This window comes from Pleuronectes platessa, chromosome 4, assembly GCF_947347685.1.
Source record: "Pleuronectes platessa chromosome 4, fPlePla1.1, whole genome shotgun sequence".
Classification (NCBI taxonomy): Eukaryota; Metazoa; Chordata; class Actinopteri; order Pleuronectiformes; family Pleuronectidae; genus Pleuronectes; species Pleuronectes platessa.
The window spans coordinates 27,580,095-27,603,782 of record NC_070629.1 but is presented as its reverse complement, the minus strand read 5'-3'; the positions used below and the strand labels follow the sequence as shown (position 1 = coordinate 27,603,782).

The 23,688-nt window shown below is 43.2% G+C and overlaps 2 protein-coding genes and 1 long non-coding RNA gene across 7 annotated transcripts in view; 2 read left to right on the top strand and 1 right to left on the bottom strand.

Moving 5' to 3' along the window:
• Positions 1 to 388: 388 nt before the first annotated feature.
• Positions 389 to 8,834, bottom strand: suds3 (SDS3 homolog, SIN3A corepressor complex component). Of its 4 annotated transcripts, none has more exons than XM_053420979.1 (12): positions 8,613 to 8,834; positions 6,924 to 6,993; positions 6,059 to 6,114; positions 5,313 to 5,384; positions 4,518 to 4,537; positions 4,237 to 4,393; positions 3,894 to 3,989; positions 3,460 to 3,521; positions 3,334 to 3,370; positions 3,130 to 3,235; positions 2,218 to 2,302; positions 389 to 1,349 (listed from the first exon to the last, which is right to left on the bottom strand). In XM_053420979.1, exons 1-12 carry the CDS (start codon positions 8,722 to 8,724, stop codon positions 1,251 to 1,253), a joined length of 972 nt encoding a protein of 323 aa, XP_053276954.1. In that variant the 5' UTR covers positions 8,725 to 8,834; the 3' UTR covers positions 389 to 1,250. The 4 variants fall into 4 exon arrangements, with proteins under 4 accessions (XP_053276954.1, XP_053276953.1, XP_053276955.1 ...); XM_053420978.1 differs by lacking the exon at positions 8,613 to 8,834 and adding an exon at positions 8,315 to 8,606; XM_053420980.1 differs by lacking the exon at positions 8,613 to 8,834 and adding an exon at positions 7,833 to 7,979.
• On the top strand, positions 6,968 to 10,129 carry LOC128438413 (uncharacterized). The gene is made up of 2 exons (XR_008338329.1): positions 6,968 to 7,369; positions 9,456 to 10,129. It is a non-coding gene; the product is annotated as an uncharacterized LOC128438413 (long non-coding RNA).
• Positions 10,130 to 11,304: 1,175 nt separating this feature from the next.
• taok3a (TAO kinase 3a) overlaps positions 11,305 to 23,688 on the top strand; it is a 62,207-nt gene continuing 49,823 nt past the window's right edge. Inside the window, exon 1 of one of the 2 annotated variants that reach the window (XM_053420971.1) lies at positions 11,305 to 11,855. The gene's annotated coding sequence lies outside the window, so the exon portion shown is untranslated. Of the gene's footprint in view, positions 11,856 to 21,904; positions 22,021 to 23,688 lie in introns of those variants that run through there. The other variant, XM_053420972.1, reaches the window with a different exon arrangement.

The following is a 23,688-nucleotide window of genomic DNA, read 5'->3' as shown; positions in this document are numbered from 1 at the left end:
ACATAATGATATATTTTCTAGAGGGGCTGTATGTGAAAACACAAATGTCAGAGTTGCTCTGGACATTTCCCCAGAACTTGTCCTGCCAGCCCTCTTGAAAAATGTCAAGAGAACATCAGAGGGTGCTTGAGTGAGAATGCAGGAGGAACATGTCCTGAGAATTCACAGTGAGCAGGTGTTGTAGTTTCTAACACGCGACAGATGCTAAAACTAAATCAACAATAAGAACAAAAATATCTCAGTCACGGAGAAGCTAGCGACAGATTGATCCAAGCGGCTGAATGGATTAAGTGCATCCTTGTACAAGTACTTTGTGTATTTTCAGGCACAAATCACAAAAGTAATACTGCGCCAGCAAACCCTCAAACAGTCAAACTCACCACAATGATAAAAGGCAGAAAACATTTTAATAAAATGGAACACAGTACAAATCAACAGTCCACGTGATTCTCCAAATGCAAACATGGTTGAAATCATCCAGATTGTTCACATATGGAGAGGATGACGAAATGACATAAAAATATTAACACAGAAATCTTCAAAATACATTTTTTTTTCTCTAATAAGCATAACAGGGCTCCGCGTCTTAATGACAGTGCAAAAGTTCTAATGTTTGGAAAAGGGTTCGACTCCTGTAACGTCTTCACGTGAGGGATTGATGATGTTGGAACCTGAAGCTCTTCCTCATCTCATCGTCACGTCCAGGCCTGATCGGTGTGTTTTTATATAAAAAAACAATACAAATCCCGTCAACAAGGTTTCCTCCAGTCCGTGCTTTGTTACTCATCAGCGGGGCGACAGCTTGAAAGGCTTGAAAACTGTTTGTGTGGGTCAACATGAAGCTGTTCAAGAAAAATAACTTAATGATAAACGCTAATGAGGCTGCGGGAGAGAGAAAGGATTTGTGTCGACAGCATCAAAAGCCGCCTTCCTTGTGAGCCACAGCCACCTCCACACACGTGCCACATAGTGACAAATAATGCTGGAAAACAGCCACTTGTCTAGAGGACGACTTTTACTGTGTGAGAGGTTGGTTTGTGTGAGAAAAACAAATCTGGTGACACATCCTTGGCCATGAAAGATTCTATGAGTGTGTGTGTGTAGATGGGTAGTGTATAGGATGAAGAAGCCTCATGTTAAACTCAACAGGGATGCACCAATGGGGAAAACGATGGATGAACGAGCGGGGGGGGGATGAATGAATGAATGAACAGATGGGGGGGCTGTGTGGGGAGGGGAGGGGAGGCGTCTCATGCAGCCGACCGTCGACGGATGACAAACGCTCCCCTCTGCAGCTGGCCCAGGTAGATCCTCATCTTCGTGCTGTCGCTCGTCTTCCTCACCCAAATCTGGAGAAAAAAGACAAAGCCCATTTAGAAACAAGCACATTCCAAAGCAGCTGCTGTCTCTGAGACAATATATCAGTATAAACCAGCATCATCTACCAGAGGTCAGGTAGTGAGAAGAAATCCAAACCCACGTGAACTACACACTCAGGGAGCTCCAGAGATACATTCACATCAGATTACTGCAGGATGAGGAACTTTCCTTCTCAAGTCAATTGCTTCTCTTCAGTGTTTGTCTTGTGTTGATCAGTAATCAGCACATTGTGTTCACACACAAATTAAATCTGGCCCAACATTCCCTTTAAATTCTATCAAGTCTCATAGCAGAGCATATAAAAGGACAGGGATCATGAGATCTTAACATAAAAAACACACTAATGAGAAACTACACTGAACAATATGTATTTCATTTACTTGAAAATATTTACATGCCTCAACATGTCCTCTTTTCAGCCTCTGTCTGAAACTCTACTTTTAAGCTTATATCTCTTTAAGCCCCCCCCCCTCTTGATAACAATAACTTTATATAACTATATTAATAGAGCACTTTTTCAAAATCTACGCTACAGAGTGCTTTACAAGGGCAGCATGATAAAAGAGACAGTTCATTAAATCATGAGCACAGCGGGAATTAAGGAATCACAAATATTATTAAATCCAGTGTGCTCTGATTGGCCAGTGGTCCCACTCTGTTGTGATTGGTCAACCACTTCCCGCACATGTAGGAAATGTCGGCCTTAGTTCTTTAACTTTACCGAACTTTCAAATTCACAAAAAAACCCTTTACATCACACTAGAGGAAAGAAACACTTTCATCATGTGTCTCCTTTATGGAATAAACTTGTTTCATGTGACAGGAGCTGGAACTCACCTCATTGGTCCCGACTGAGCTGATGACACAGCTGATCTTTGTGTTGTCTTTTGATTCCAGGTAGATGGCCTGACTCTTGTGGTACCTATCAACACAAACAAACAAGCAGCTTGAGTTTTCATGATGAGGAACGATCGATGGACGGGAGCCGACAGGAGAGAGGTGCATTATACCTTACTTCACCCAGCTGTATAAACCACAGCCCCCCTGAGATCTCTCTAAATGGATAATTGGACTGGAAATTCAAAACAAAAAGTCTAATTTTAATGGCTCCAAACTGTCGGAGGACAAAACCATCCCAAGGGAGGCGACTGACAGTCAAAGCATTTGATCATTAAGAAGCCGCTGAAGAATAATGACGCATGTGTCTCTCTGTGGTTCTTTGAGGAGGTTTTTTCGGCGTCGTCTTCTTCAGCGATGAATAAAAGAGACTTTGCCTTTAAAGAACAGTGCACCAACCTCACAGCTGGCGTCTCAACTTCTCCCGTCTCCATGAGTGACTAATAACACACTATTCTATTATTTTACCCCTCTTCAAATTTCCTACGTCTGAAGCGGAGGTCTGCTCTCAAACAGAAAGTCATCGGAGGCCGTGTTTGGTCAAGGATTTTTCATTCTCTTTGCATTCGTCACCCACATCCTCTGCATATTTATTTCTATTGTGGCTTCAAGCACCAGCCCTTTTTTCGTAGCTGTTGAGTAATATCTCTTTCTGCAGCCCAGACAAAAAGAGGCAGCCATCAAAGTGCTGCTGTAAAATGTTACATGAGGACCAGCAGAGCTCGAGAGCCGTCAAAACCATTGCAACGTGGCCATCTAGTGGTGACTCCAGCTGTGTATTGTCAGGGGGGGGGGGGGGGGGGGGACACAAACAATGAGACAATGGTTCTGAGGGTGAAACTTTAAATGTACCATCTTTTGTCGTAGTAAAGCTTCCCCTCCTCGATGCGAGCCTCGTAGCGCTGGGTGGGGCTCTCAATGGGAACCGAGGGGACATGTTCTGGGGATGAGGGCGATACTGAAGAGGGAGAAACGTCTCGTTAGTTCCAAACTTCTCTGAATGACATGATTTATTGAACTGGAGAATACATTTTGTAAGACGATGTGGGGACTCACCGAGTATGGACATACCCGGCCGCTTCGGCGATTTAAGCTGTAAAAGAGAAGACGTGAAACAAATAATCAAAAGAAATGACATCTAGCAGGAACATGTCTAATATTAGTTGATCCGGACACACCAACCTTATTAAGTGTTCTTAGATCTTCCATGATCTGTTCATCTGTTAACAAATAATTTAGCTGAGGTTTGAAGAATTAAGGAGCATCGAAAAAACTGTGAGTGCACTGAAAACAAAACTCTTCAGAGGGAAATCATAAAGAATCTGGACAAAGAAGAAATATTCTGACTGTAAATTATACTAAATATTTTACTCCTCTCAGATTTAAGAGGGCAAGGCATTCGAAAAAGAAAAGAGGACGGAGTTTTCTGTGTTTGCATTTTGAGAATAAAGTGGAAATGACGAGAATAGACTCAAAAACTGGATAAAAGAATATTTCTGCTTTTCATAAATAACTAAATAAATCAGAGGAAGTCAAAAAGTCAAAAATAAAATGGAAATATGGAGAATGAAGAATGGCCCTGAAGCTCTTCTGTATGTAAAGTCTGTGAAGGATATCTGGTGCAGGTTTTCTCCGTTTGTCTGGAATCGGGACTGGATCATTAGGTCGTCTCCTCAGCTTCCTGGTCATGATAGGTTTTACCTCCATTGAATCTATGAATGAAAAGAAATGTCAGAATAACGTCTGTGGTCTCTCAAAACGCACATTGAAAAGGACTCACGGTAACATCTTCATTTCCTGTATCTGAAAAGTCCTTCTTGAATCAGACAATTTAATATTTAAGGTGTCGAGAGAACAATTCACTTCCACCGAACACACACAGCTTTATTCCATTCCTCTCCCTCTCTCTTCTTTCACTATGAGAGTTCATGATTAATCATGCCGCTCTGGCTCTCTTACCACCTGTCAGCTCCATTGTTAATTTTTCATTCTCAATCATCTTCTTCTTCTCCTCCAGCTCGGCAATTAGGTTCTCCTTCAGTTCCACCTTTTTGTCGTCAAACTCCTTCACCGCTGCTTTCTTCTCCTTGATGTAGTTCCTCTCCACCTGCTCTGTCTGCAGACAAAGGAAGATATGACTGAGAGAAGAAGCATGTTTTCCTCATAATGCCGAGAAAATATGAGAGTGAGTTTTATTAAATCAGTCATGCAGACGTCGGCTAAAGATGAATATCACTCACCTCAAGTTGGAGGAACAGATCTGTAAAAGAGAAGGAAAAACAGAACTGGTCACGTAGAACAAACATCAGTTGAATGTCATGAACTTCACCAACGGTACATTATATCTGAGTTGGCTTTGATTACCCTTCAAGACTATAAAAGGCGAAACGCTAAGTAAACTTTAAGCAAACATCTGTGAACTTGAAATCAAAGCGTCAAGCCATTAGGGATGCATCTTATACTGTGTTTCAGCCTTTTATCTTTTCTAAGTCAAGTTCTCAGTTGATCATTATCTAAGTTGATTACCAGGGTCTGAGCTTCTCTACTTATTATCGTTTTGCATTGCAACAAAATTTAACAACATTTTGATCGTCAGAAAAATGGGGCACATTGAATTTTGACACACAGAAAGGATTCACTGCACTTTCTCCAGTAATATTGGATGTTGTGTGAAGACAGACTATCCAGACTAAAAACTACCAGCACTATTTCCAAACTTCCCTGTTACAGGTACTTGAAGAGTCTGGAGTACATGTAAACCTAGCCACACTGATGAGTTTAAAAACTAAGATGTAGCCAGAATGCAAACAGAAAAACACCCCCTCCCTCCTCCTCTTAATGTTGGGCTGGTTTCCTCCTAGTTCTCACATCCAAAGTATTGTTCTGCAGCACCATCCAATGTTCTGCCCTCGCCAAACAAACCTAACTAAATTAGGAAGCCCTCCAGAATTGTTATATTCTCCTCCAAGCACAGTTGGTGCTGATGCATCAGAATCAACACAGTGTGGTCTATTTCTGAAAGTTGCTCAACTCACCTGCATTTCGGAGTCTCTCTTTGTACTGCTGGTCGAGCTTCTTCATCCTCTTCTGATACTCCTGCAGAGTACCTGCAAATAAAACATGTATATCAACTGTGAAAATGAAGCTGAATAAGTTTATCAAAATGTGTGTAATCCTGCTGTCAAACTAAAGAAATGATATCATCTTTGGCAAGAGTTATAACTTTATGCTGTTATCAAATTATAACTTAGATGTGTCAGGTGAAAGTTAAGTGATTTAAACTTGAATATAAGCTATTTATTCAAATATGTCATCAATATTTTTTTTTGAAAATCCATTCTAGAAATATTTTGACGCTCTACTCTCAGTATCCGACCACACACACTTGACTAAATTCAACTGACATTGCGCCTACATTTGGATTTTAATAAACCTCACAACATGTCATACATTCAAAATCAGCATTGAATCATTGAGTTTGTATCAGTAACCAGTCTGGATGATTTCAAATGAGCGGTCGGTGTCAGAGGACAGGTTGTCAGTTGTCGTTTGTTTCTAAGAGAATGTGTTGTAGGTTTTAATCACCTTTGGAACTGGCTTCACGGCCTGAGGATGTAATCCCTGACCACCACCATAACAAGTATGACAGGATTTGACTGTGTCCTTCAAAACACCTCCAGTCAACAAATCCACGTCCTCTCACAAATCCCACAAAAAGAAATTGCACCAGTCATATGAAACTCATCCTCCCACATTCACAAGAATAAATCCCAGTGATTACCTTCTTGCAGCTGCAGCAGCTGTCGTTTCAAGGAGGCCAGTTTGTCTTGGTACATTCTGCAATTAAATGAAAGCAGAAGGAATATCACAACCAATAAAAGCAACACAAATCATAACGTTCATTCATGCACAGAGCAAAACACCATTAACAGGAATTCAGGAAACATTATACTGCAAATTTCATGAATTCTAAACAAGGAATCAAATGAGTCAGGGAGGCTGCTCCAGAGACATTGACAGTAATAAAAATGCCTCACTAATCTGTCCAGCTCTTAGTAATCTTGCTATAGGCTTTGACTGTCGGGGGGGGACACATGACACACAGAGCTTCTCTTTCCTCCTCTTCATCACATCGTTTCATCAGTGCTTGTTACTGACTTGACTTCTTCCCCAGAGTCCTTGAGCTCTACCGTTAAATCCAGGGATCTCGGCCGCAGCCACATTGTGGATCTAGCTGAGCTTGGATTGTGATTACAACTAGTTTGCTTAGATGTACAACATGCCTGCCTACATACACTACTATTATACCACTGAAATTACAAATGTCAAGGCTGCTCTCTTCCTCTCTGTCGGACATTTTCTTTTTGTATTAACACCTCTCCATTTGTTAGACACTTAATGTTGTACATATTGTTGTGTTGTTCATGTGCTCTGGGAGACACAACATTTGCTGTATTTCTGTCTGTCCCACGAGTTAGATCCATCATCCATGTCGAGGGTTTAAGACAGTCCGTCTCACCCTATACACATTATTAGACTATGAGGCAAATAAAAGGAAACTACTGGCGAACATCACCCTTTAAAATAATGTTTTTTTTTTATAAATTGTGTGTAACCGCTGAGCAGTGCTGGTGAGAGCCACTTACTGTTCTTTGATTTCCACATAGTCATCCTCGTCATGCTTGGCCAGGTCTGTTTCACTGGCATCCTCTGTGTCTGGAGGTAGAAGAACAGGACAGGGCTCGGATTACAAAAGGAACTTCTCAAACAAAGCCGGTTCTCTCCACGTGAGCATGACAGCCTGCAGCAGCAGTGTCACGAGACAACTGGGCATCCGTTTCATTATTATTATAATTAACATTATCGTTAGCTTTCCCAACACTTAGAAGATGATGCAATTGATTGAAGCGACAGACAGACAGCTGATGAAAGGACGTGCGTGGCACTGGGAGGGTAATGGTGAACACCCAGCCTGGGAATGCCCTCTGTGGTTTTTTGCTGGATAAGGAGGAAGATCTGTGTTTGACGGGAAACATCTTGAATCTTCTCGGACGCCGGAGACGAAACAAAGTTGGGGTTAGACGAAGCTCAGGTGAGATGATCCAGCATCCGGAGATCAGGGATTCTACACGTTATCTAATGGCATCAACGTGACGAGCGGAGTGTGAAGGATTTGCCGCATGATGAGATAAATCAGAAGCTAACTTGCTCGTGCTGTCAGTCCACCGGTAAATGCTAACGTGTTTCACCCGAGACCAGCGGCGAACTCCGGCAGCCGAGTTTACCAAGCACCGGCGAATCCTACTGTCAGTCCGCGTTACCTTCAGACAACCAGCCCGGCACATGAGAAGGGTAAGGCCCGGTCGGGTTGAGCTGACACAGCAGCTTTCATTTTCGGTTAGCATCGGTGTGCTAGCTCAAGTTAGCGCAGCCTCCTGTTTTAAAGAGTAGCCCGCGTCCTCGCCGCTGTACTTCGGGCGAAAACAGAACCGGCAGCCGGAGGAGTTAAACACACACGGAGGCATAATGTCCGCTTCGGGGGGAAACTAGCTAACCTGGTGGTGGTGCTGCCATCGCTTCTGCCCGTGAGTCTCTTTCCCCGGCGATCCTCCGTCCTGTGCGGGTGAGCGGTGCGAAGAGGCCGGTGCGGCGGACACAGCACGCAGGGTTCCACCAGCCTGGCGACCTGTCAGTGCTCGGAACTAGCGTCACGTAGCTAGCTGGCTAATTAACGCTAGGTGGCTACTACCCCCCCCACACCACCACAACCCCCCCCCCCTTTCTTTTAGCGATCATCCATTATTTAAAACCGTGCACACACCCGGGTCAGCTGCAGCAGGGTGGGTCTAATATGAATTAAATTACAATTATTCTGACCTTATTGCACAATTACGCGAGTGTGTGGACAGTGTTGGGAGAAATTTTGTTTACGCCCCTCGCGTTTCGTGCGCGTAGCGGAGTTAGCTAGCGTCAAACGCGGTGTTAAAATCGTGTTTAACGTTGGTATAAGTTTGCTGCCAGTCCTGGAAACACCCACCTAGTGTCAACGGTCCATCCGTTGATAGCTCACCTCCTCCGGGAGTGTGTGTGGGCAGGGGCTTGTTTGGCGGGTCGCTAACATGTGCAGCTAACAGGCTAACCGTGAGCAGTTGCCCCTCGCGTTGCACTCGTTCGCTACTTGGGACCTGATTCGCTAAATCGTGCATGTGCATAATGCATTTCCAGCCGAGCCCCAGACTACGCGGCGCAAATGAATTAATTCGTAAACGCAACAACGGCGCGTTTCCGTTTCTCCTCCAACAAGTAGACAGAGCCCCAGCCGCGGTGAACGTTACCTTCCTCTGAGTCCCTTCCCCTGAAACTCCGATCGTCGTCGTCCTCCACGCTGTCGAGTTCCTCTTCGTCGTTGTAATAGTCCACCATGGGCGACAGTAGCGTCGAAGCCATTTGTTCGCGTGGAAAAAAGGTAAACAAACACAAAATAAACAATCGATTTGTGTTTTTTTGCAGCTCTGCTTGAGAACAGCGCCTACAACTGGCAGGACCCCCCGAGCATCAAGCTGTCCGACCTTATGCCTGTACACAATGTGTGAACTATTAAAGTGTGATGTGGGGAAATAACTATATTTTTCAAATTATACAATCAAATAAGTCAAGATAAAAGATAACGTTTTAAGATTTACACGTTTTTATATGCGCTTTAAGTATTAAGGCAGTCAGTTTTAAACAGGCATATTTTTGAACATGCGGATGGGGCTGTGGGGTCTCTTTGTTTTGGAACCCGTGTGGTTCACTACACTTTCACTGAAGCGCGAATAGACAATAATAATCATATGATCATAAACTTTATTTCAATATACAGGCATAAAGTGATTTATAGGTTAAATAAATTAAGAAAAGAAAGCAAACAATAGGACACAAGTAAAATCAGTTGAAGATCACAAACTTTAGGATCGAACTTCAAAAGTAAATATGTTACAGTGAAAGAATTTGAAAAAGAATTAGTAAATTATCAAAACTATCAGTAAGAACAGAGCCAGGATCAAACTTATAATCAAAATTTCTAAAAGTACAAGGTGAATTCAGACCAAGTCCTTAGAACGCACAACTATAACACTTCAAATCAAAAGAAAATAAACTCAAGCATAACCACAGATTTCCTTTTATTTTCTTCCTAGATGGATCTCCTCAAGGATCTCCACCACCAGATAAGAGAAGGCATCGTCACCCACCATGGTCCTCAGCTGGGACCGGGGTAACAAATGACAGGCAGGGTCTCTGCCCGTTTTGAGTGGATTTAAAGGGGTTGTTCCCCGACCAATGTCCCATCCTTCCGCCCAGTTTTGTTGAAATCAGTTCAGTAGTTTGTGTGTAAGCCTGCTGACAAACAAGAGAACAGAAGAGGATAAAAATGGTGATAAGGGACTGGCCTCCTTAACAAGGGCATGCTGGTTCGAGTCCCGTCTGAGAAGCAGACTTTAACAATGGTCCAATATATGGTAAGAATTTCTAGACTAAATGACACATCTGTACAACTACTGAAACAGTATGGGGGTTGGAACTGTTTTGAACAGATTTGGAAGATACTGTTATCCAAAACAACTTTAAACTCATATTCACCCAATTCACACAAAGCACCGGGAGCTGTTCAGTGTTTTCTTCAAAGACACTTCAACTGGCTTTGGATGAGCAGGGGCTCATTAGAATGCTTCTGATAATTAGCTGACCACTTTACCTCCTGAGCCACTACTTGCAGAGGTTTGTATGCATGTGTTCTCTTAGAGTCTGTCAGGAGATATCCAGCCTTGTTTAGTTGTATTGTGTTAAAAATAATAAAACCAAAATAAATGAAGATGTCTCCTCAGTGTTTTATCTTTTTACAAAGGACACATGTCACCTATTAGTCCTGTTTCATCCTCATGACTTAAGATAATAAGATATTCATTTTTTATTTGGTGTCATGCATGTAGAATGCCCAAACTTCATGGCTTTAACCTTATTATATTTATGGCTTTGCAAGACACCAAAAGGTACAGTAACAATTGTCAGTGGTTCAATTTAATAAATTTTACTTTAATGCAGAATTACACAGTATTCTACAGCTCAGCCTTAAGCCAAATATTCTGCCTTTGTCTCAAGTTATGCAAAATAAAATCAGCTACAGGGAAAGAAGTTCCCGGCCTGAAGCACAACTCAACTGTTTCATAATCATCAAGGCAGAAGATATGAACATAAAGAGAGGACATTTTACCTTAAAAGCACACACCTTATCTTCTTGTAGACAGAATAGTAGAAATACAAAAAATTGAATCTAATTATCAAGTTCACTGAGTTTACATAACAATCGAAGTCGTGGCTCCTCAGAAGCTTTATTACACCTGCTTGTATTTTGGTTAAAAGACACTGATCCTGCTCATAGATGTGCACAAAAGGATCTTTATCTTTAAGTTATACTTCACATAAGGTTCTATACTTCCGTCATTCTTTATGAGACAGTAAGTTCATTTATTTGTGGTCTTTCTTTTTATAGTTTGTATTATATTATTTTCTGTCTTGATTTTAAATGATATCGTATAATTTGACTCCTTGCCTTTGCTGTTGTGTTTTCTTGTTTTGATAATGTAATGTTTGTAAAGCACTTTGTATCGATTGTTTTGAAAGGTTTGATTTAATAATAATATTTTATACATGTAGTTGTGCAGCACGTTAAAGTGTAATTCAAAATAAGAAGAGAACTGATTTTAAGGAACATATGAACATGTTATAAGGATATTAAAAAGAAAAGGAAATATATAAGAGCGCAGGAGCAAGTGCAAGATCTATTAAAGGCTTCAGCAAAGAGAAATGTTTCAATTTATCTTTTAAAGGCTCAAATATATACATATCATACGTTATTATTATTCTTTATTTCCTCTTAATCTCCTCAATAACCCAAATTTACTTCTTCTGTCCAAGTTTCTTGGATGAGCAGTATCGTCAGATACACTTCAAAGTACAGACAGCAGGTGGCAGCATCGCACTGAGCTAAGTTCAGGACATGAGCTGTATCACCGTGCGTGAAGTTGCGACAGAACCGGGTTGACTCAGTCGGTCAGTCCACTCATCTTTAACGAAGGAAACAAGGTGCGGGATTTATTTGCTCGACAACTTTCAACCTGTGATCTTTGGGATCAAAGGACAAACTGGATTGTTTTTGCGTTAGATTTTTGTGCGTGTGGGGGGGGGGGGGTAAAAACATTCGACTTTGCGGTGCTGGAATGCAGCGGTGAGACGAAACGAAACGCAAAAAACAACAACGAATAAATGAATTAAACAAAACAAACAGGAAAAAGTGCTCATCCTCCGCCGCACGCGACAACTTTTTTTTATTTCCGGCCGTGTGTCAAGAAGAGCCGCGGAGGGCTGAGCTCGCGCTGCTCCGTCATTCAGGAAGTCCGCACCAACTGACAGCAGCGCCCCGCAAAGTGTCACCGACATCTGCTACAGACCCCGGGCTGCGTGGAACTCCTGCACCCTGGAAGAGGAGCACTTTTACCCCCCCCTCCTCCTCCTCCTCGGCCCCTGTTGGACCCTGAAAGGTGAGCGGGCTTTCTCCTCCTCCTCCTCTCCTCCCGCCGCTGTCACTGTTCGTGTCGCTAACGGTTTTTTTTACACCTCCGAACCGACCGCTTCCTCTCGGCTAAGCTAGGTCGCTACGCGGTAAAAGTGGATGTGAAGGAGCGGAGGGTAGGGGGGGTCGGTGGCACCGGCACCTGGAGCCGTATGGAGGAGGAGGAGGAGTAGGGGGAAGAGTGGAGTGACCACAGTGGCTTGTTTGTTTGAGTCCCCGGAGAGGCGGTGAGTCCACGTAGCGGCAGCGGCAGGAGTAGGAGCAGCAGCGGCAGCGGCAGGAGTAGGAGCAGCGGCGGCGGCGGCAGCTCCTCCTCGCCGGGGGCTGAAGTGCGTAGTACGGTTTGATTCGCTGAGTCCGTGCACCTGCTGAAAACCCTTTTATTGTGGATGTTGTGGAGCTGCGTCCCCCCCCCCCCCCCCCCCCACACACAGCGGGTGAGTACGAGCAGCAGAGCACGGCTGACAGGTGATGCGCGCACTTGATGGATGGATGTGTGTGTGTGTGTGTGTGTGTGTGGGGGGTGTTTTTATGTATTTGTGTGTTTGTGTGTGGACGCTGTGAAAACTTGTCCCCGCTGTTGTTATTTCGCCGTTGTCATCAAATGTGGGTCAGCGTGCGTGAGTGTGTCACATGCAAACCCACCGTGGCACCTTCCGTCGAGTCCCTTCATTGTTATTTTTACTATCACCGCACAGTGTCTCTCAGCCGAGATCCGAACCCTCGTCTCTACCCACGTTTTACTACGCCATTAGCACCGTCTGCACGCGCGACACTTTGTTTTGTTTTTTATGTGTGTGTGTGTGTGCAAATAACGACTCGCATTCATAACATTCAGCCTCATTATTTATTTACAAAGTCCTTTACCGCTGCCGGAGGTCCTCACCTGCACGCGCACAGTCACGTGCACATGCTCGGTTAGGGCAAGCAGCAGGTAGAAAGTGAACGTGGGGCTCGAAATGGCAGATGTGGAGAGAGAGAGAGAGAGCCGAGCACTCAAACCCAAGCTGACCCAACATGATGTCATCTCCTGAGCGTAGAGCGCATGAGTGAGAGGCAGCAGAGCTGGTTCCCTCTGATAAACAACTGTTCTTTGTAAAGATGGTTTTATTCTAAGGATGCTTCTTCTTCTTCTTCTTCTTCTTCTTCTTCTTCTTCCTCTTCTTCCTCTCCCTGGTATTATGACATGTCACTCACATGGATTCGAATGGCGGAGTGTGTTTGTTTTCTTTTCTGCTCAGGGGCTCAGAGAAGAGAGATGTAGTGTGGATGAACTCGTTTCACACACATTTGTTTTGCTGAATCTAGACCTTCGCCTTGGCATGTTGCTGAATAAGTGGCGTCAAGCTGCTCTCAGTTAAGGGGAATCAAATATTTAGAGATTTCAGCCATGGTTTGTGCTTTTCTTTCAATCTTTTTTTTTGGGGGGGGGGGATAATAGCTGCGTTTCCAGCACAGGATTTTCTACAGGAGCTGGTACCCTTTGCAAGAACTCTGACGATAACCCCTTTTAAACCGAGATGTATACCTGGTGCTATCCGGAGTTGGTTTGCTGGTTTGCTTTCACACAGGATAGAGCCACCAAGACATTACGTCACTGTACAAGTCTCTGATTTCCCAGCACAGGCTCTGCTCGTGAAGCTCCCGCTGTCTGGTTTGTTGTGCACTTGAGCTGACGACAACAAACCAACAACAGTTTGTCAGACCACTTCTCTTTCGCTTTGGCATCCATGCTTAAAAATATTCAATCCTCTTTGCAGACTACACACGACACAAGCTCTGTTTTTTTTTTTTTTAAATGGTGGTCACAATGTTTTGGTTGGTCCAACTGGTCTGGTTGGTCGTGACAATCCCGCCACCATCACCTGATGTAAGCAGTTCTTTCTTTTAGACTACAACTAAGTGTTGGTGCCAGAGAGGAACCCGAGTTTCTTGGCAAGATCCAGGTCTTTGGCTGTCAAAACACAAAAGGGGTATATGTGTTCCCACCACAGGGAACCACAGTCTGAATTTAGAAACAGGTCATAAAATGTGGTTCTTTACGTTGTGTCTGACATCTCGGGTGTTTTAAATATGCTTAGTTCTTGTCGTCGACTCTTTTCCGATTTTTATCTCCATGTTTACTTGCGCGATGTGTACTGCCTGTTTACCACTTGACCTGGTGGACGAGAGTTGATCAGTTTTTTGTAGCTATCGGTTGTTCACACATCAGCAGGTTATCTTCTCTTTCGTTGTGGTCTGTGGTCGGGTCCATTAAGTTCCTCGAATAAAGTTCCCGGTACTAAAGGTTCCTGGTGATTTTGGTCAAAACGCAGCTTTAGTCTATAATCAAGAGTTTCAGTGGCCTTCTTCAATTTAGCTGCCCTTTACGTTCAAAGGGCACAGGGCTGTTGTGCAAGTCCTCTTCCTGGTTGTAATCATCCATATCTAGGAGGCCGACTGTCAACGCAGGAACAGAGAGTGATACACTTCCTTATTAGTGATGGTATCTTGGGCAGTTCAGCTTTTATGACTACTCTGATTGTGACTTGTTTAGGTAAACGGTTCCCTCCTCCACGTTGTTGACCTGATACAGAACATGTGATTGTGCAGTTAGCTCTATATCAGACCTATCAGCTGTATGCTGATAAGTCACAGGTTATGATGCACTAAATGGTTGTTTCTGTACCATTAGACCCAGCTGAGGTGATTCACATCTGATGGGGTAAATGTTTTTTATTGTTCAGGATGTGAAACCTGAGACTTTCAAGACCACAAGTCAAATGGAGAGTCATTTTGAATAGGTACATTCTGAACAATACACAATTACTGAGTATATTGGATGAATTATTACCTGTTTCTCTGATTTCATTTGGCTTTTGTTAAAGCAACACTAACTTGCCGAGCATCAGAGCCCTCTGCAGCCACATGTGGCGATTGACTGTTGGGCACCATGTCTGAGCATTTGAGTGGGTTTCTTGTCGGGGAAAAAAAACGAAGCAAATCACTGTGTTGAGTCTGAGTGGAAGTCTGACTCAAACATAGCTATAACAAAAGTGGATATTCCCCATGATCCCCTGCCTCCTGAACCAGAAGAGCTGCCGCTGAACCAAATCCACCAAACTCTGTTAAGAATTCTTCATATTTTAAAAGTTTCCTGCTGAATATTGTTCTTAAATGCTTGTTTTTAATGACTTCTAAGTGTTTTACAGTTCAGCGTTACTCTTTAACTTGCTGGAGTTGATTCTGACAGTTGAATCTTTGACTCTCAGTCAGTTCTTCTCACAGGAGATCGTACCCACTCCCCAAAGTTACATATAGAGCAAGAACAGACGTTCAGGGTAACAGTGGGAATGATGGAGGAAACATTCTCCATATTCACAGTCACTGAACCCTCAAACTCATTCTGAAGATGCTATTTTAAAATAAAAAAAAGTTTCCTAGTGTTGCTGTTAACACTGTATGACACTGGTCTCTATATGTAACATGACAGCGAGCTTCCTTTATACAGTCAGAAGCAGTCATAAGCATATTGCTAACAGTTATGTCTTTTTATAGAGCTGTTTGAGAGATTTTTGAGACGTTAGCCGGGGTCCACATGTATTTGCGCAAATCCTTTAGAGTACCAGTGTATTGTGTGTGTCTGTGATTATTAGAGTGTGCTGATGGATGCACTGGGAAAGGACACATCAGCTGCTCTTGACAACTGGCTGATGTGGCTGTCAGAGACGGGCGGGGGTGTGAACTAAGGCCATGCTCACATTAAAGGCAGGCCGCCATTTGCACAATGGCCTTAAGTCAAATTGTGAAAATAGCTTTGCTAGTTATGTCTCTCCATGATCACTTGTACTATGTGGTAGGATTTTAACTATTGAATTGTAATCTACAACCCAATTATAGCCATGTAAGTTTATCTGTTCTTCTCTGTTTCATTCACAACAAGACCAGGTAAAAACTGGATATGCAGCCTTTTTATTGTTTGTGGTTGAGCAAAATTAAAGACCTAAATGTTTGTTTATTTTTCCATATAGACATAAAGTTGGCATGTTGATCTTATCTCAGATATGAAACCCTACCACATTGCACAGAGTACGTCCTGCCAGGCTGCTGACAGAGTTGTCATGCCAGTGTTGACTTTGCATAACACCTATAGTTTCCGCTTTGGTTGTGTGCGTTCCTGTGACACTTGTTGACAGCCAGGTAGAAATGAAATGTAAAGGTAGAGCTCAACAAACACCTGACATCGGAGTATCAGTGTCCAACCCAAACAAGTCACCCACCATGATGATGTAACTACCTGGTTTGAATATAGTCAAATACAAAAAACACAACAAATTTTGCAATATCAGTCGTATTTGGAAGACCTACAACACTATCAAAGGTAATGATGCCAACGATCTGTCATCAGAGCAGAACTTTTGTGACAAACATTAGAGTTGAGGTAAAGTTAAATGTTACTAATGTGACTTCAAGCCTTTTATTGATAGGACAGAATTTTAAGAGTGAAAGGGAGAGAGTGCGAGGAAGACATGCAGCAAAGGGTCGAGTCAGAACCAAACCTGTGTTCACTGCAGAGGACTCAAGCCTCCATACTTGGGGTGCCCATTAAGCCAATTAGATGAGCTACCCTAATAATATCTTTCTGACTTGATGTGGTCATTATTAATATAAAGGACAGTCATTGAGATATTAGATTAGAGAGTAGTATTGATCTGCCTGAGGCAGCTGTGGGAGTGAGAGAATTTCCCTCACAGCTCCTGTAAAGTTTCTGTCCCAACGTACGCCAATAAATCTTATGCTATAAAAACTCAACAAGTATAATTTGGGGTTTGGTGAAATGAGTGTTGACAAGTTAATTTAAAAAGCTGTTCTGTGTGATTGCTCTGTTTTGGAATTCAAAATGAAATAAGGAGAACCATGCACCATGCACCTGAGTGTCTCTGTAAACGTTGACTGTCATTAGCATCACTATACTGTATCAGGGTTATTGTAGGTAAAAAGTTGTAGGAAGCAGGTAATATGATAGAACACCTGCAGATTCTCTGAGATTAAAGTTGCAAAAGTGGATGACTCAATCAAACTAGTTAATGGATATCCCAAATATTTCTGATAACCACTGATCTAAGTCGAACACAATATTAAACTGCTTTTGTTGAGTCAGCAGATTTCTGGTTTTTAAATTTGCCTGACCACATGCCATTGGGATGTTTATCCACACAACAATTCGTCACCACTGTCCTCTGCTGTTTCAGCTTCTGTTTCGCAGCTCTTCTAACGTGCTGTTACGTCAAATGTGATCTCGTTCACTCTCATTCTGAACCCTGACTTGTGTAGTTTAAGACCAGAAGGCATACATGCTGACTTCTGGCCTCACAGTACCTCGGGCATGTTTTAATTAGCAGTGAAAACATTGTTTCGGACGGTGCCTCTGTCCTGGCTATTATCAAGACAGTGATGTCTTCCCAGAGTGTGTGAATCTCCTGCCCCCCCCCCGTCCTCCTTCTCGTGTGTGGGTTCATTCAGATGTCAAAGTTAACAAGTTTACCTGCTTTGCTGCCAAAGACCCAGGACCCAATTGCAGTGCCTTGTGGCTTGCCACAAACGCTGTGATGAGTTTACTGTCTGTGTGCTGGGTCAGCTCAACACATCGGAGAGACTCTGGTAGACGGCTATTATGACATTTTCCAAAAGTCGAAACCCCTTGATGCCAGTTGGGGAAAGTCTTGGCAGATTTTTGCTCTGGATCTAGGGCAACCTGTGTCTCTGTTTCCTCCTCCCTGCTGACTAATCCACCTCAGCATCTCTCACAATTCTCAACTTTTCTCCACTTCCATGTGACAGTAGGTTGACTTCTGAAAAATATATTAGAGAATTGTCAGTGTAGCCGGTGCCACGGCAGTTTGGTGGTTTATGCCACGGTAGCAGAGCGCATCAAATATTAAAGCGCTGCTGTCAGGCTTAATGTTCTGCAGTGATCTGGTTTAGCATGTCTAATATAGGAATGCTGTCTCAGATGACAAGGAGAATTATGCCCCCCCTACCCCCCACCTCTCCTCCACTGGCAGATGTGTTCATGTAGACCGCTTTTAATGATTCAGAGGACAGCAAAACTCCTCGCTGCTGCACGATCCGAGTCCTGTGAAGCCAACGAGAAAGAGAACCCGTACAGATATTTGGTAGAAGGATTAATCTAGAGTAGCAGTAGCACTTTATTTAATTACCAAATCTTTAGGACACTATACACATGCCCATGTTCACAGCGGGTGGTTCCATAATCCTGTTTCTGGTGGATATCAAGGCAGTGTTTGTATCCAAGTCAGACTCCATCTTCTTATCTATTGTCTCAATTTAATTAAGTTGGTGGGTTTTTAAAATCACACAAAAGATCTCAAGCTTTGAAGCTAAATGTATGTTTTTAATAATCTATCTAGTGGGTCATGTCCGCAAAGGCGCCAAAGAACAAGTCATAGTTTAAGCCTGATAGATTCATTGCTTGGCTGATAAAAAATTGACCAACATGAGCTTTTCAAAGATGTAACACAGTTTATCTTTGCTGATTTGCACCAAAATGAAAAGATATGTTTACATTTTACTTAATTTTCTGAATAAAATAGTATTAGTGCTAATTTTTATCCACGGTTATTTGTTTAAGGTTAAACATTTTGATTGTGACATTTTAGGATTACCAAAGATTGCCCAATTCGTTGTTATTTCTTTACTCCCTAGTATCGGTATCAGTATTGACCCCCCCCCCCGAATCGGTATCAGTCAGCCTCTAGCCATAATCAGGAAACTCTTTCATCAGCTGTTTATTTGCACCACTGATCACGATAGGAGTCTCAAAGAAAACGTAAAACTGATCTAGTCATGGCCCAGCAGCTGGCACAGACCTGAGTCATGGCCTTGGTCGACTGAAAGCTGTTTCTGACTGGAGGAAGTCATGGCCCAACAGATGTCTCATCAACAAATGCCTCCCATGTGATTGTGCCACTTCTGCTCCTCACTCGTCCACTTCTCACCGCTGGCAATTGTCTTTGTCTCACTGTCTTGTTCAGATTTTTGGGCGATTGCTGGTGTCCAGCCGTCACCCAGTGTACAGCTGAAAATATTGGGCACTTTTGAAGACGTTTATTGTCTCTTATTTCTGGAGGCAAATGCCAGACTTTTCACCTGGAACATCAAATCTTTTTTTTAAATGTTCTCTTCCTGCAGACATCTGGATTAATTTGTTTACTGCACACAATGTTAACATATTTTTACACCAAAATACAGAACTGATTGGTTGTTGAACATGTGCATCATTGTTTCATGTGCATTAGATGGGCTTTTCGTTTCCTCTTTTGTTTTCTTCCTCTAGCCTCCGAAACCCCTCTCTGTCATAAGAGAGGCATTTTGGCAAGTTGGCCTGACTGGGTGTGGGAGGTTAGCATAAGCGACTTGATTACAGCCCTTCATCAGAAGCATGCCTCCTATCCTTCTGCAGCTGTGGCCATGAGTTTACCCCCTCTACTACCACCACCACCACCACCACCCCCTACTCTGTTCAACCCCCATTATGTCTGGCTACATCTGTCTCCAGCTCTCCTGTGAAATCTGCAAGCCTCCCTCTGCTCTTCCGTGACTGGGCCAAGTTGAAGTGCTGGGGAATTAGGTGCAGCCATCATCATCACCCAAAGAGACATTACCATCGCTGATGGCTGACTTGTGTTATCTCTGCCCACCACCACCCCTCCCGGGTCTGGGGCTTAATTTAGCTCGGCAGAATGAAGGAAAGGGCTTAGGAGTATTTTTAGAACTACATGGTTCACTGTAATAGTGGTCTTTAAAAAATTCAAAGTGTCATGTCATAGGCCTACAATTTTCGTCCATTCTGCTGACTCTCCCCTGCATGCAACCAGCTGGGGAAACTTTGTGCTCTGCTAGCTTAGCAGAGTGGGGCATGTCAGCAAGGCTTAGGATACATAATTGTGATGGGCATGTTTGCTGATGTGAGTGGGGGTGAGGTAATACACTGCTTCACATTGGTCTATTTTGGGAACTTCCTTTGCCTGCCCAAAGCGCTTTGGTGTCTCTCAGTTCTACATCGTCAAATTGTTATTATTTTCTTTTTTGATTCCACTGTTTTTCCAATTTGTAATGTGTTGATTAAACACTACCAGGTCAGCACAGCGGTGGACAGTGTGTTCAGTGCTAGCCCCTTGGCATCGCTTCATTATCAAATGGTGCAGAGTTTTTAAGGGTGATGTCGCCTGGCATGATCATACTGATCCGTTTTGCTCTTGCTGCCACCAAAATGAACATGAACGCTGGATAACTCCTCATCTGTTGGGCAACCAGAGCATGTGCCAAACCCACCCCCATCCCCCCCCCCCAGTCCCAAGAGAAAGTAGGCCTCTGCCCAAGCTCTGTGCATCCCTAATGCTGCAACTGGACAGCCTCCATTGGGTCAAGTGGAGATTTACCTCTGATGAATCAGGGGGAGATTGTGTCGAGCTCTCGCAAGCCAGCAGTGAATCAGGCTAAATGTGACTTTTATTTTGTATTTTTTAGTTAAGTCTGTGCCTCTGCTTGGCTGAATGCGTTTATCGTGGGAATCCCTCCAACAATAATTTTTAATGCAACATCAAGGCAAACACATACTGTTGGACAACACGGCTATTTTAACCCAGACTGGATGTGAGTGATGTGTCATAGATCATAAGGGAACATGGGAGTTTCTCATGGGGAAAAATAATGCAATGTGAGCCAAAGCCAAGTGCTTCCGCCACCTTTCTCTTGGTTAATAGTCCATATTAGATCGGTTTTGTATGTCTTTCTGAAGCCAGGGAGCCTGAGGTTAAACTGAACAATTGTCCAATTAGGCTGTGACTTGGAAGACACTCTGCCAGTCAACATCCCGCCCCTCTACTTCCATCATTCCTTCTCATTTCCTCTCTCTCTCTCACTCACACACATGCACATCTCTGCTACACACACACACGGATGAACCAGATGTGCAGTGTTAGAAAGCCACGAGGTCACGAACCCTATAGGATAATTGCAGGGATGATGTCGTCCCGCCGGGCAAATTAGAAAATGGTGAAATGATCAGTCCATGAAGGTATCAAAGAAGCTCATGTGTGCACACCCTTCCTGGGTTTTCATTCACAGCATCTTGCATTACCAGTGTCCTGCTGTTCTTTCTTGGTGTGATCCAAGGTCCATGTCGGATAGGAAAGAGCCTTTTGTACATTGTTAATCAATTCAGTGATAGGGCAGGAAGCAGGCTAATATTACTGCCTGATTAGATATCAAGGTTCAAATTACTGTTGTCAGCAATAATAACAGGCCGGATTTTATTGTCGATCCTCTTTGTGATCACCACTAATGAAAGCAGTCATTCTTAGATTAGCTATGGAATTGTTGATAGCATCAAATCTAAATGGACATGGTATGATAATCAGGAAATCAAAAGCCTTGTAGGAAAATTAAAGAAGCTAGGGCTGAATACTGATTACCCCCCTGCACGAATGCATGCATGCATGCACGCACGCGCACACACACACTCAGACATGCAAAGTCAACATGATAACCATGATAGAAAGCCATAATGGACACCAAGTAGGACTACTGCATCTAACACTGACCTCCATCTATTCTAAGAGCTTTCTTCTGTCTATCAATCATGCTTTCACTCTGAATTACTGAGCTGTGAGTTATATATAATAGGTTCCTGTTATTCATTTATGGTCCTTTTTTTTTCTGACAAATATTTGCAGTGTAAAGATATGTTCTATCAATTATTGATACACAGGGTTTTGTGGATTTTAAAGGTCGTGACGTCTGAGCTGTGGTGAGATCAGACTGCACAGCTAAAGTACAGGATGTAGTGAAAGATAATTTTTTACTGGAAGGAACTAGTGACTCTCCAACCCCCCTTTCATTCCCCCTTTCATTCCCCCTCCCCAAAGAGACAGGGTGGGAGAGGTTGCAGAAATTAATGGATTCCACCAGGAACAGAAAGCCTGGACCAAGAGTGAATGTTACAGATTCACATTCAGCAGAACAAATAAAAAACAGGCAGCAGAGTGGTGAACTGATTGGAGTGACCATGTCATTGGAACTTTGAAAACTGGCTATTACAACTATTTTCCTGTTTGTCCTGATGACAGAAAGTGAGTTTACTCGCCTTTAAAAGCTTAACTCATTTAATAAGGATACTAGATGATATCACACATGTCTGCAAACGGCTGCTACCGCAAGTAAACTGTATGTTGGTGGGAAATCGCGTCTGTTATCGAGTAGTTTCACAAGCAATCGTTTAACAAAATCCATCAATACTTAAGTGCCGGTGGTTATGAATGCTCTTGGCTACAGTGGACCAGTTGATGCCAAATTAATCTGGATCCGTTTCTACACAGACACTGCAAACAGCCATTCTAACAAGGGTATTAAACATGTCATTTAGCTTGTTGGTGTACTAAGCCACATAACTATTACGTAGGTGGTAACTTAAAGGCATTTGTGATAGTAAAATCGGTCCTCCGCAGGCCAGATAGTACACGTTTTAACTCCTCTCTTTTTCCCCCTTCTGTGTGTGTGTAAAAGAGCCATGGATGAAGATCTAAAAGAGGAAGGGGGAGGCTAAGATCTGAACCAGAATTAATTCCCAAACTAATTGCGGACAGACTTTACAGGGGATAAAAAGCTGAAATCCTAAGGCCTAAAACCCATGGGCCCTCTCCCACTCTGTGTAAACCCGAGTGATGATGTACATAATTTATACTGTCAGTGTATATTTGAAAAAGAAGAGGAAGTGGCAAAACACAAGGGAAATGACTCAGTGGCCTACATGCATGTCTCCTTTTTTGGGGGTTTCCTCTGCTTAATTTCCTCCCCCTGTCTTTAGCTTTCACTTTGGCTGATGGTTCTTTCTCTTTTCTTCTGGCAAAGCAGGGACGGAAGCTTGTAGGTTAGCAAGCTGAAGCTTCTCCTGCTGCGTTGCATCCATTGAGACATAGAGGAGTCAAATTACCCAACACCTTCACAGGCACTGCTCAGTTGATGCGCTGTGATGAACCAACCCATTTCCGTGTTGGCTTGACGCGGCTCCTCTGTCACACTGATGAAGTGAGAACAATAGGGGCACTGTGCCATGTTAGTGTTCATTGAGTAAGAGTAAGTTTGTGGTGTTTGTCTGGAACCACTTGCAGATTTTGACACATTAACCCCCCAATGCCCCCAACCCCGCTCTCTCTTCACGGTCAACTGAAATCCACAGACTCCTCCAGAAAATGTAATTTAGCTTGATTCAATTTTGTTTTTATAGCATCAAATCGTGAAATCCATTTCCTCCTCGGACTTTACAGTAGAGGCCAGAGGGATGTTGAATAGCCATAGTTTGAAGCACGACTCGAAGTAACAAAAAACCTGGCAGAGAAAAGTGTACGTGCAATGATACACAACTGGTTGCAGGACTTTTTTCTTCAGTGTAACATGAAGCTGACAGCTGTGGGAGTCCTGGACATAAATGTACAACTGTGAATCACCTCATCTTCCGCCATCCTGTGGGGCGTTAGCGAATGACTGCATGACATCATCCCTCCAAGAACACAGCCTTCAAGAAAGTCAAAGAGGACCTCTCATTTCACACAGCACAGACATCTTACATGCAGATTCGTTCACTGAGCAGTGTTCTTCGCTCGCACACCAGTCGGTATTGCTCTGAATTGTGTAAAACTTGGTTTGCAGATTAGGGAAATCAGGCCGTTGAAAAGATTAAGATGTTTCTTGAGGCGAAAGGGTCTTAATCTTAGTTCTCTAGCTCTTGCACCAGATCACAG